Source organism: Schistocerca nitens, chromosome 1 (assembly GCF_023898315.1).
Source record: "Schistocerca nitens isolate TAMUIC-IGC-003100 chromosome 1, iqSchNite1.1, whole genome shotgun sequence".
NCBI classification, from domain to species: Eukaryota; Metazoa; Arthropoda; class Insecta; order Orthoptera; family Acrididae; genus Schistocerca; species Schistocerca nitens.
Window position 1 is genome coordinate 790858030 of NC_064614.1, and position 14562 is coordinate 790872591.

Here is a 14562-nt window from a genome sequence, read left to right on the forward strand (position 1 = left end):
TGACCAGAAATTACTTTTAAGGTATATTTATATACACATATTCTGCATAACAGAGCATGCTTTAAGTACACAACAACACGGAACACCTCATTTGGTTTAGTCCTGTGCAAAACTGGTCATCACACCTCAAGACTGGTAATCACACCCCAACCTTCCAGCAACAACTGAAGCTGCAACAATTACCTATGAGCATTATGTGATCAGAAGATTGGGCAAGTGAGAAAGTTACAAAGAACGCAGGCATAGCTTAATTACAACTCGACTCCCACAGACGCATAAATCAAGTGAGTATATTCTATTAATGAAAACAATATCAGTTAGTGTCATATGTTATTTTTCCCACCTGACAATTGTGTTTGCAATGGAGAGAAAGAAAAAAAGAGAGACAGAAATCGAATATATGCAGCAGTTCAAGATGTTGTCAATTTCAACAACGGTAGTTTTGCAGAGGTGTTATTATATTCCAGAATGGTACAGAGTATTTTAAGTCATGCAAAATTTTATTACTGTAAGCATCTTTGTATTACAAGTATGGTTTTTATTATTTCTTCAGTTCTCTTAAACCTGTTTCTCAGGATTAAATGCCATAACACACAATTTCTCTAGTGTCTGCTAAGTGAGAGACTATTAGAGAAACAAAGGAAAGGCAACCACTCACCTTTAGCACACTGATGTGTGGCACATATTCACTTATAACAAAACACGGTATTAACTAAGTTTTGAAGCCCAGCTCTTCTTCTGGCAGAAAGTACATACATTCACACAGAACCACAGACACACAAACGCACACTACTGTGCCCATGGTGACACTGACTATTAGACAATTGCCTGGGCTAATTGATGTGAATGTGTGTACCTTCTGCCAGAAGAACCACCACAGCTCAAAAGCTAGTTAATGCTGTATTCTGTTACGTGTGTCTATGTGCCACACATCAGTCTGCTAAAGGTGAGTGGCTGCCTTTAATTGGTTTTATGTATTGTTCTCTCCAGGAATTTTCATTAGTATTAGACAATTTATTGCATCACAGGAACAATAAGTTTCCTCACATACAAACAAGTAATATAGAAATGCAAGACTGCAGAAAAATAGTGGTGTTCATTGTGTGTGCTGCCTGGAAGCCTTTGTAGTCAATTTCAATTGCAAATTTGTATTCATAAGTCACAATGCCACCAATACACATTCTGTGCAAGGTTGAATCCTCAGGAGCAAAAATCAGTAATTGTAATAATAATATGTTGTCCTCCCTTGCACACCTGTCACTTGCTGTGAACTAACATTAAAAATGTTCCAAATACTATGCAGTACCCTTTGCAGAGTAAAAATATCTTTTGTGCTATATCGCTGGATACAGAATTTTTATTCCAATGAAAACATTGAAGTGCATTGATAGACATCTGTTATACAGTCCTATGGCACTTTAGTGAATTATTTGTAGTTGAACTATGTGCATGCACACCCCCGGCAAAAACCCACCTTACATTAAACTTACTGATACTAAGAGGTGCTAGTCATTTCTATTTCACTGTGGACTGCTCCTTGCACCCCTTTCTGGCCAAATGGAAACTCTGACAACTGGTACTGTAAATATGTGGTAATGGCGGCACAGTTTATGACTGCCATACTCTGTTTCTTTTTTACGTGTTACTGGTATTTAAGCACTGCTGCACTAGATTCTTTTACTTTAGAGACTACACTACCTATTTGTGTGTTCTGTTAATGTTTGAAATAGTTCTCAACTCACCTTACATACAACACCATCTAATGACACAAATACTATGTAAATATGTCCACTGACCTAGAGTATCAGGAGCTCGCTCCCACAAAATCAAATAATTTATTTTTCCTTGCAATGGAAGCAGGAAGTTCAACACAATTAGTTAAATGAAACTCATAATAAATTAATTTTTCAATACACCCAAAGAAAATTTCTACATACCTGAAGTTTGCTGCAATATCCTGTACTTCCATTGATGAGGCAAGTAAACCTATAGCATAGCTTTGTAATGGTTCTACAGCTTTTTCTGCCCAAGTAAAAAGCCTCAGGATTGTAGCCTCCATTTCAGGCTGAAAAAAAAGAAGGAACACTTACCTATCTTAAACTTAGCTATCCTAATCATTGTTTTGCACTCAAAAATAGGCCACTAATTTACATGTCACTAAGGAAAGCAACTGAATCTTAAGGAGATAAAATAAATTTTGTGACTTGCATTTACACAACAGACTTACGCACATTTACAAAGACCTGTTGCAACTGTTGTTTCAACTGTAACATTTATTAAATACAGTCTCTTAATTTCTTACACTACCTGTTCCCCCACCCCATGAACCACAGACCTTGCCGTTGGTGGGGAGGCTTGTGTGGCTCAGCGATGCAGATAGTTGTACTGTAGGTGCAACCACAACGGAGGGGTATCTGTTTAGAGGCCAGACAAACATATGGTTCCTGAAGACGGGCAGCAGCCTTTTCAGTAGTTGCAGGGGCAACAGTGTGGATGATTGACTGATCTGGCCTTGTAACACTAACCAATACGGCCTTTCTGTGCTGGTACTGCGAACGGCTGATAGCAAGGGGAAACTACGGCCGTAATATTTCCCCGAGGGCATGCAGCTTTACTCTATGGATAAATGATGAGGGCGTCCTCTTGGGTAAAATATTCCGGAGGTAAAATAGTCCCCCATTTGGATCTCCGGGCGGGGACTACTCAAGAGGATGATGTTATCAGGAGAAAGAAAACTGGTGTTCTACGGATCGGAGTGTGGAATTTCAGATCCCTTAATCAGGCACGTAGGTTAGAAAATTTAAAAAGTGAAATGGATAGGTTAAAGTTAGATATAGTGGGAATTAGTGAAGTTCAGTGGCAGGAGGAACAAGACTTTTGATCAGGTGAAAACAGGGTTATAAATACAAAATCAAATAGGGGTAATGCAGGAGTAGGTTTAATAATGAATAAAAAAATAGGAGTTCGGGTAAGCTACTACAAACAACATAGTGAATGCATTATTGTGGCGAAGATAGACACGAAGCCCACGCCTACGACAGTAGTACAAGTCTATATGCCAACTAGCTCTGCAGGTGATGAAGAAATTGAAGAAATGTATGATGAGATAAAAGAAATTATTCAGATAGTGAAGGGAGACAAAAATTTAATAGTCATGGGTGACTGGAACTCGACAGTAGGAAAAGGAAGAGAAGGAAACGTAGTAGGTGAATATGGATTGGGGATAAGAAATGAAAGAGGAAGGCGCCTGATAGAATTTTGCACAGAGCACAACTTAATCATAGCTAACACTTGGTTCAAGAATCATAAAAGAAGGTTGTATACATGGAAAAAGCCTGGAGATACTGACAGGTTTCACATAGATTATATAATGGTCAGACAGAGATTTGGGAACCAGGTTTTAAATTGTAAGACATTTCCAGGGGCAGATGTGGACTCTGACCACAATCTATTGGTTATGAACTGTAGATTAAAACTGAAGAAACTGCAAAAAGGTGGGAACTTAAGGAGATGGGACCTGGATAAACTGACTAAACCAAAGGTTATACAAAGTTTCAGGGAGAGCACAAGGGAACAATTGACAAGAATGGGGGAAAGAAATACAGTAGAAGAAGAATGGGTAGCTTTGAGGGATGAAGTAGTGAAGGCAGCAGAGGATCAAGTAGGTAAAAAGACGAGAGCTAGTAGAAATCCTTGGATGACAGAATAAATATTGAATTTAATTGATGAAAGGAGAAAATATGAAAATGCAGTAAATGAAGCAGGCAAAAAGGAATACAAACGTCTCAAAAATGAGATTGGCAGGAAGTGCAAAATGGCTAAGCAGGGATGGCTAGAGGACAAATGTAAGGATGTAGAGGCTTATCTCACAAGGGGTAAGATAGATACTGCCCACAGGAAAATTGAAGAGACCTTTGGAGAAAAGAGAACCACTTGTATGAATATCAAGAGCTCAGACGGAAACCCAGTTCTAAGCAAAAAAGGGAAGGCAGAAAGGTGGAAGGAGTATATAGAGGGTCTATACAAGGGAAATGTACTTGAGGGCAATGTTATAGAAAGGGAAGAGGATGTAGATGAAGACAAAATGGGAGATATAATACTGCGTGAAGAGTTTGATAGAGCACTGAAAGACCTAAGTCGAAACAAGGCCCCGGGAATAGACAATATTCCATTAGAACTACTGACAGCCTTGGGAGAGCCAGTCGTGACAAAACTTTACCATCTGGTGAGCAAAATGTATGAGACAGGTGAAATACCCTCAGAATCAAGAAGAATATAATAATTCCAATCCCAAAGAAAGCAGGCATTGACAGATGTGAAAATTACCAAACTATCAGTTTAATAAGTCACAGCTGCAAAATACTAATGCGAATTCTTTACAGACGAATGGAAAAACTAGTAGAAGCCGACCTCAGGGAAGATCAGTTTGGATTTCGTAGAAATATGGGAACACGTGAGGCAATACTGACCCTACGACTTATGTTAGAAGCTAGATTAAGAAAAGGCAAACCTATGTTTCTAGCATTTGTAGACTTAGAGAAAGCTTTTGACAATGTTGACTGGAATACTCTCTTTCAAATTCTGAAGGCTGCTCACATCTATTACTTTCCCCTCTTTGGGGAAGTGTGAGGGGGAGTTTGTAGCCTTGCGGCTTTTACTCCCCTGTGTGCTTGTGTGTGTGATTATTTCTGTACTTTTTGGATGTCTGTGAGATTGTGATGTTTGTTCTGTGTGAGTCTGGTACTTGCCTGAGGTTTGGCGAGATATTTGTAGTATTTGGGGTAGGAGCAGGATTTGGGAATGGGTATTGGGATTTTTCTCTTCGACTTAGTCGTCAAAGGTCGTCATGGGGCGATTGTGTTTATCGCGGGACATGTCATACCGACCTAGGGAGTGGATGAGGGCGTTTCCCGACCTGGAAGTACCTTCATAGAAGGCCCTTGCCAGGTCTTGGAAACGCTCTCTCAGGAGTGGGATTTCCGCAGCGGCATGCAAATCGTCAATAGGGAATCCAAGGGGTAAACGCAGTGCCCTCCTGAGGGCGCGGTTCTGCAGCCTCTGGAGAGTGTCCAGGTGCTGCTTCGCCGCGTATCCCCAGACAGGACACGCGTATTCCATGACTGGCCGGATCAGGGCCTGGTATACGTTCACTCCTACTGAGCAGGGAAGGGAGCTGGATGAGTTGAGGATTGGGTACAGGATGGACATTCTGAAGGTGGCAGGGGTAAAATACAGGGAGCGAAAGGCTATTTACAATTTGTACAGAAACCAGATGGCAGTTATAAGAGTCGAGGGGCACGAAAGGGAAGCAGTGGTTGGGAAGGGAGTGAGACAGGGTTGTAGCCTATCCCCGACGTTATTCAATCTGTATATTGAGCAATAAAGGAAACAAAAGAAAAATTTGGAGTAGGTATTACAATCCATGGAGAAGAAATAAAAACTTTAAGGTTCGCTGATGACATTGTAATTCTGTCAGAGACAGCAAAGGACTTGGAAGAGCAGTTGAACGGAATTGACAGTGTCTTGAAAGGAGGATATAAGATGAACATCAACAAAAGCGAAAGAGGATAATGGAATGCAGTCGAATTAAGTCAGGCGATACTGAGGGAATAGATTAGGAAATGAGACACTTAAAATAGTAAAGGAGTTTTGCTATTTGGGGAGCAAAATAACTGACGATGGTCGAAGTAGAGAGGATATAAAATGTAGACTGGCAATGGCAAGGAAAGCGTTTCTGAAGAAGAGGAATTTGTTAATATTGAGTATAGATTTAAGTGTCAGGAAGTCGTTTCTGAAAGTATATGTATGGAGTGTAGCCATGTATGAAAGTGAAACATGGATGATAAATAGTTTGGACATGAAGAGAATAGAAGCTTTCAAAATGTGGTGCTACAGAAGATTGTTGACCATCAGATAGGTAGATCACATAACCAATGAGGAGGTATTGAATAGGATTGGGGAGAAGAGGAGTTTGTGGCACAACTTGACTAGAAGAAGGGATCGGTTGATAGGACATGTTCTGAGGCATCAAGGGATCACCAATCTAGTATTGGAGGGCAGTGTGGAGGGTAAAAATCGTAGAGGGAGACCAAGAGATGAATACACTAAGTAGATTCAGAAGGATGTAGGCTGCAGTACATACTGGGAGATGAAGAAGCTTGCACAGGATAGAGTTGTGTGATGTGTTTTGCAGAGAGAGATTAGGACAAAAAATACTCTGTGGTGGTGCCAGTGTATTCTCTGTCTCTATCCCTGTCCCATACCACCCAGCAATTGTCTACTCCGGTAACTGGCAACCCTCGGCTAAGCACCACAGTAGTGTACAGTTTGTGCCTCCGACTCTCCCTAGCGCAACTTATATGCTCAGTAAGCTAACACATGTTAACATAATACATGTGGTGTTTGCATTATGCCCATAATGAACATTAACTGGGCTAAGTATCTTTTACTATACATAAATTAACATAAAAATCAGTGGTAAATGTTCTATGAGCACTCCAGTGTGCACATATGGACATAAGTTGTAAAATAACGCTATTGGCTGGAGTGTCACGTGGTACACTACTTCTTGCCACTATGCATTGTTCCACCACCAATCTTCTGATATGCACACCACTGTAAGAGTCAGATCCAATGTTGAGCAGTATATTGCATATGTTAGATCTTAAGCAGCAATCATATACAACTACAAAGTAACCTGCTTAGCTTCAAACCTTAAAAATTTCATGAGTGGTTCAGAATAGCAACACAAGGTTTTAAGAATTGATGGTGCACACCGAGAATAGTCTTTTACTGCTAAGGTATTGACACTGCCACAGATTTTTCAATGTCACTATATGTATTTCTTAAACATAACTCAATAGCCCTTGGAAATAAAGATGGTTTACATGATATTTTCACAGTTTGCAGTGGCATTTATCGTGAAAAGAAGGGAGAGTATGGGGCCGTGTACATCTCGACGCGAAGAATACAGTGCCTCTTCTACCTCATTAATCTATGCATTAACTTATGTATTGACCTAAGGCAATGCAGAAGGCGTAGTTTGAGGAGTAACGTATCACTTTGAAAAAAAGTGATGTGGCTGTCTCTCCAATCGAAGAAGAACGGTCACGACCTTGAGTAAGCATTCACATTACTTTAGTAAATAAGTGATTGTTTTGAGCCACATATTGTGTGGTAAATTTAGTTTCTTTTGTGCCTGTCATGAGAGTGAAAGTGGACACAGCTTATCTGCAAGGCAGGAGCTATGGGCATCTGGGTTCCTGCAATTGGAGACACCTGCTCATCAAGACAGTTATTCAATGAAATGCCGTCCCTCCTTGGACATTAGCTGCACATCACGTAACCTCACCATGCAAGATAATGGAAGACAGAGCTAAATGACAAAGGTGTATATGTATTGTGAGCTTTGTTAAAGCTTTGCTATAGTAATATCCAACATGAAATGTAATAACAGAGGTAAAATACATGCACGATAAAGAAGCAGCATGTGAATTTATTACGTAGTGAATGGTGTTGTGAGATTTCCAGATGGCACTGACTTCACATCTTTGAGAATGGAGTCCGCTGCCTCAAGGTACAGCAACATGGTTCAGTCAAACAGATAATAGAGTAATGGTGACCACAAAATCTTGTAGCCTACATAGTCCATCCCCACACAATGTTTGAACAACAGTAGGTGCATTACATTCTATGTTCAGAAAAAACGCGATCATTAATGCCTTAACTGCACAGGAAGTGTTGAAAATGTGACACACTAAAAAAAAAAGGGAGGGGGGGGGGGAAATATGTCTGCTTCGAGTCACAGAGGCACTATTCAATATTATAATCCAGCAGTTGGTTCTTCTCCTGATGACAACGATGTGTTGTATCTGTCAGGCATGACTATTTAGCTGCACTAGTCTGAGTCCCTCCATATAGCCCTGTTCCTACCTCAGATGGTTTTTCCTTATTTTCACAATTGAATAACTCAGCAGGGAGGATTGCAATTTAATAAGGATAAAAAGTTCTAAAAGTGTAAGGTTAATAACATAACCCAAATGTCAGAGGAAAGTTTAATAAGAAAAAAGTAACAAGTACATAAATTAAAAAAAAAAGAGAGAATGCTATATGAGAAGCAGACATGAAGAAAGTAATACTAAATTCCATGCAATAATAACTGCTCAAGCCATTTGTTCATTCTTACCAGCTGAAATACAACAGCAGTGTCCAGGCCAGGCATAATGTCCAACATTAGCCGGCATGCTGCAATATTGAGTTTCCTTGAATCTTTCGATGAGTTTGGCATTCGTGGGTAATAATTATCACGTAAATAGTCATTCACCAACTGAAAAAGTTCATTAATAAATAAATCACTGGGATAGATGACACAACAGTTGCTATAACAACTTTGATATTATTTCTAATTAAAGACTAACAACTGGAAGCTAAACCAAATGAAAGGCACTTTAAGTTCAGGCTGGGATTTCTCCTGAATAGGTATTCAGTGTCCAGATACTTTCTACCAAACTTAGAGATCATTGTAATCAACTTACACCAAACCACCTAGCTTGGTTGTTGGCACCTACTCCATAGAGTTCATATTTTCAATTAATACTAATGCATATGTCACTGAGAATGAGACATTTATTCTGAATGTTAAATGTTTCTGAAAACAAATGGGCATTTTCCTTCATTTTCCATTTTTTCCTCCTATTTCCCAGAAACTGGGAAACATGGTCCCACCTGCCCCATTCTGCACCTTTAAATGCATTATGGAAGCATGTGGACACAGTGTTTCTCTTAAAATTTGTAATATCTGGTTTTTTCTAATCAGCATTTATTTCTTGCTATTTTGTTATTAGATGGTATATACTACATTTTTGGCATGTTTGTTTATTTTGACTCATTCTGGCGCTTCTTCTAACTTAAAACGTTCTTTCAGGACGTCCACTATTACTCAGTTCCCCATCTTACAGTGTCTATAATTTTACTACTAAGATAAAAGTTGATCTGACTTGGTTCCTACATCGTTACAATCATTATAATGAGTTACTTGTTTTGTAAAAAGAACCACCTTTTCCTGCTGCCACTTAATTTATTTATCTTAGATGCCACCAGGTCAGAATGCAAAGTTGTGCTTATATGTCAGTAATAAAGTGGTAGTGCGACCTCCAGACCAGATAAGAGGAAACACGCAGATCAGCAAATTGTAAGTAATTACTTTTTTACATAAAAAATCACAATGTGAACTGTTTGATAATCTAAAAATAACAAAACTGTATCATTTTAGATCCAACTGATGATGCCTTAAAACAAGAAAAAGGCGAAACGCATCTGGGATAAATAAAGTGGCAGCAGGAAAAGGTGGTTTTATTTACAAAACTATTATTTCTATGCTTGCTGCAGAGAATTGCCACACAAACAAACCTTTTATTCAAATAAGTAATCATCCATCAATATACATATGGATTGTGCATTTTTTAATGTGCACTCAATTAACATTACTTTTGTTGAGCACACAGAATGAGTAATTAGGCACATTACTATAAATAACCAGTAGACCAACATAAAGAAATGACAAGTTTCTTATCATCAGCACCCATTTGTGAACTCTATGCAAGTGCAGACTACAGAGTCTCATCAGTTCCCACATGGGCTCCATAGCATGCAGTACTGCCCACTGCTACCAAACAACTGGCCAAATCCTCATTCCGCAGCTATGTAGATACCCAGAAACAATTATGCATATTGCTACAATCAAGCAGTTGCATAAGGGATTACCAGAAATTTGGTCCCATGTGAGTCTTTGTTGTCCAGTACAAATTTACTATGTGGCTTAGGGCCAAGTGGCAGACCACAAATGTCAGGGTTTCATTCCGCAATTGGTTCTGGCACTGATTTGTTGATGTGAATAATGCCAAGCTGAACCTAGGTTCAGAGTTCATGCTATATTATGGATCACCGTAAAACTGAGTACATTACATCTACATCCATACTCCGCAAGCCACCTGACGGTGTGTGGCGGGGTGTACTTTGAGTACCTCTATGGGTTCTCCGTTCTATTCCAGTCTCGTATTGTTTGTGGAAAGAAAGATTGTTGGTATGCCTCTGTGTGGGCTCTAATCTCTCTGATTTTATCCTCACAGTCTCTTCGCGAGATATACGTAGGAGGGAGCAATATACTGCTTGACTCCTCGGTGAAGCTACTGAGTGTCTCTCCTGCAAAGTCTTCCACTGGAGTTTATCTATCATCCCCATAATGCTTTCGCAATTACTAAATGATCCTGTAACGAAGTGCGCTCCTCTCCGTTGGATCTTCTCTCTCTCTCTCTCTCTCTCTCTCTCTCTCTCTCTCTTCTATCAACCCTATCTGGTACAGATCCTACACTTGTGAGCAATATTCAAGCAGTGGGCGAACAAATGTACTGTAACCTACTTCCTTTATTTTTGAATTGCATGTTCTTAGGATTCTTCCAATGAATCTCAGTCTGGCATCTGCTTTACCGATTAGTTCAAAGGTTGGAGGAAGACAAAGGCATACCATCACTAATACAATCAGGACTAGTAAAACACTATGAATTCTACTCATCCTTCACACTGGGCCAGGTTTTCCTCATACTTCTACTTCATCTATATAGCAAAGGCAGAGAGCATTGCTTATCTTGTATTATGACCTGAAAAGCCACTATCAGTCCCCTGAATGTTTTCAGTCACAGAAAAGTAATTCTGAAATTGACATTACAACCTGAAGAAATAGAATATAACTACAGAGTGGCAAAGACAAGTGCCAGATGCAACTAATACACCGGACCTTTACAAATATCTTCTTGTAACAGTTACTACATTGAAAAGATGAATGGTAAAAAATTATGTACACTGCTACCATCCATGCCTCAAGAGTTCAGTCAAATATCATCCAAAACAGACTCAACATAATTGAGGAGTTAATGAAATAGAACACATTATGCCTATAGTCTGATATAAATTAGCCAACTTCTGCCATTGCCATGACAAGTATTACCTGCAGGCAACAGTCTTAACACTTTGCTCTCCACAGCAATAGAAAACTACAGTAGTTTAAAGTCTATATCTGCCACAAAAATACTGAAATTCATGCTTGGTACATATCTCATAAGTGTCTCCCTTTTGTTCCTCTTTCGACTACTTTCATCACATGCTGTGATGTATGCAAAAATAAATGTTGCACCGGCCTCCTACTACAATTGCTCACCGAGAACTGGTAGGCACACTGCTTTGCACAGAGGATATGGCAAAACAGTGGGACCTGACAATGGCAGTGCAATTACCACTGGTGTAATGCTGGTGGGAAAGGCCAGCCCTCTAGCCCTCAAATGCCACCTACTTTACATCAGACCACAGTATCTCAAAATTCATGAATGTATCAACTACTGCAATAATCTAAAATTATAAAATAATACACCAAACACTGGAATAATGACATTATGAAATCCATAGATTGCTGGTCACCATACAGTGTAGATACCGAGTTGCAGACAGGCACAACATGCACAGTGCTAAACATGTGAGCTTTCAACTAAAGTAGACAACACACACATTCACAAAAGCACAACTCATTGTGTGTGTGTGTGTGTGTGTGTGTGTGTGTGTGTGAAACATTCCACGTGGGAAAAATAAAAATATATATAAAAAACAAAGATGCTGTGACTTACCAAACAAGAAAGCGCTGGTAAAAATACACAAAGGCACATACAAATTTCAAGCTTTCACAACCCAATGTTGCTTCATCAGGAAAGAGGGAGGGAGAGGGAAAGACGAAAGGATGTAGGTTTCAAGGGAGAGAGTAAAGAGTCATTCCAATCCCGGGAGCAGAAAGACTTACCTTAGGGGGAGAAAGGGACAGGTATACGCGCCCCCCCCCCCCCAATCCCGGGAGCAGAAAGACTTACCTTAGGGGGAGAAAGGGACAGGTATACACCTCCTACAAGACTTAAGTTCACAGGAAACCATTGTGAAATACATGGTTAGAATCCAAAGCTACAGAGAAAATAAAAAGGATTTCAAGTTTCAGAACAGAACCTGAAACAGATGATGTTCCCACAACTGACAACATGTCCTCAGGCTAAAATAATAATAATAAAATATGAGAGCAACAGCAACTCACTTCAAAAAAGAGCTCTTTTTAAAAAAAAAAAAATACGCAGAGAAATCATGAACGTAAAAATCCAAAGAGGGGCGAACATAGAATCTGATCATTGGCTCACCAGACTTAAAATCAGGCTGACACCAAACAGAATGAATATGAAGACCACAGTGACACCAAAGTTTGATGTGACAAAATTAGTCATTGTGGATCAAAGTGGAATGGGAGGATGAGAGAGCTGTGACATGAGAAGAATTCAAAGAGAAGGTAACCAGTTACGCAAAAGCGGAAATTCCTCTAACCAAAAAGAAGAGACATTCACGGTGGAATGACAAGAGCTAAAGCAACAGAGAACAGGAAAATGGCACGCAAATGGAACAGTGACAAAACAGAAGTTAACCTGGCAATGTAGGATGAGAAAACAAATGAGACACACCAGGAGAGAGAAAAGAGAATATGAAAAGGATCAGTTAAAAGGAGTAGAAGAGGATTTCCAAAATTATAACACAACTTCTACAGGACATTTAAAACCAGAGTCAAAGGATACCAACCACAAAATGCACATGTCAGGAAACAATTATAGAGTTCTGGTACTGAACAACAAAGAAGTGCAAGACACTGCAGTTAACTACTGAATTGTCCAGAAACGATGATTGAAAACGGTAGAACAGCTGGAGAAGATGGCACCATAGCTAAAATGCTAAAAGAAGCTGAGCCAAATACCACCAGAGAAACGACAAATATCATATAAAACATATGGGAGACTGAAGTAATATCAGAAGACTGGAAGTGTGCACTTATACACTCTCTACATAAAAGCAGAGGTATGACCAATGTTAATAATTAGAGGGACATCTATCCTGCCAGTCACATTTGAAGTTCAAAGTTCAATCACAGTGCCTGCTAGATAGGACACAGTTGCAACTGGAGGCAAGATAAGGGAATAAAAAGCAGGCTTCAGACTGTGAAGATCCTGTGCTGAGCAGATACTAAATTTAAAGACAGTCCTGAGATACGAAGAAATGACCATGGGCTCTCCTGTTGGATTCCAATATATATATAGAGGGAAACATTCCACGTAGGAAAAATACATCTAAAAACAAAGATGATGTGACTTACCAAATGAAAGTGCTGGCAGGTCGACAGACACACAAACGAACACAAACATACACACAAAATTGAAGCTTTCGCAACAAACTGTTGCCTCATCAGGAAAGAGGGAAGGAGAGGGAAAGACGAAAGGATGTGGGTTTTAAGGGAGAGGGTAAGGAGTCATTCCAATCCCGGGAGCGGAAAGACTTACCTTAGGGGGAAAAAAGGACGGGTATACACTCGCACACACACACATATCCATCCACACATATACAGACACAAGCAGACATCTCACAAGCAGACATATTTAAAGACAAAGAGTTTGGGCAGAGATGTCAGTCGAGGCAGAAGTGCAGAGGCAAAGATGTTGTTGAATGACAGGTGAGGTATGAGTGGCGGCAACTTGAAATTAGCGGAGATTGAGGTCTGGTGGACAACGAGAAGAGAGGATATATTGAAGAGCAAGTTCCCATCTCCGGAGCTCGGATAGGTTGGTGTTAGTGGGAAGTATCCAGATAACCCGGACGGTGTAACACTGCGCCAAGATGTAATGGCCGTGCACCAAGGCATGTTTAGCCACAGGGTGATCCTCATTACCAACAAACACTGTCTGCCTGTGTCCATTCATGCGAATGGACAGTTTGTTGCTGGTCATTCCCACATAGAATGCATCACAGTGTAGGCAGGTCAGTTGGTAGATCACGTGGGTGCTTTCACACGTGGCTCTGCCTTTGATCGTGTACACCTTCCGGGTTACAGGACTGGAGTAGGTGGTGGTGGGAGGGTGCATGGGACAGGTTTTACACCGGGGGCGGTTACAAGGGTAGGAGCCAGAGGGTAGGGAAGGTGGTTTGGGGATTTCACAGGGATGAACTAAGAGGTTACGAAGGTTAGGTGGACGGCGGAAAGACACTCTTGGTGGAGTGGGGAGGATTTCATGAAGGATGGATCTCATTTCAGGGCAGGATTTGAGGAAGTCGTATCCCTGCTGGAGAGCCACATTCAGAATCTTATCCAGTCCCGGAAAGTATCCTGTCACAAGTGGGGCACTTTTGTGGTTCTTCTGTGGGAGGTTCTGGGTTTGAGAGGATGAGGAAGTGGCTCTGGTTATTTGCTTCTGTACCAGGTCGGGAGAGTAGTTGCGGGATGTGAAAGCTGTTGTCAGGTTGTTGGTGTAATGCTTCAGGGATTCCGGACTGGAGCAGATTCGTTTGCCACGAAGACCTAGGCTGTAGGGAAGGGACCGTTTGATGTGGAATGGGTGGCAGCTGTCGTAATGGAGGTACTGTTGCTTGTTGGTGGGTTTGATGTGGACGGACGTGTGAAGCTGGCCATTGGACAGGTGGAGGTCAACATCAAGGAAAGTG

General features: G+C 40.5%; 1 protein-coding gene across 2 annotated transcripts in view; it reads right to left on the minus strand.

Moving 5' to 3' along the window:
- The window catches only part of LOC126262237 (DDB1- and CUL4-associated factor 1), a 220578-nt gene that overhangs the window by 171340 nt on the left and 34676 nt on the right, over positions 1 to 14562 (minus strand). For both annotated transcript variants that reach the window (XM_049958721.1, XM_049958712.1), the window contains exons 4-5: positions 8186 to 8326; positions 1938 to 2065 (exon numbers count right to left, since the gene is read on the minus strand). In XM_049958721.1, coding sequence (XP_049814678.1) covers positions 1938 to 2065; positions 8186 to 8326 — 269 coding nt within the window. The remainder of the gene's footprint in view (positions 1 to 1937; positions 2066 to 8185; positions 8327 to 14562) is intronic.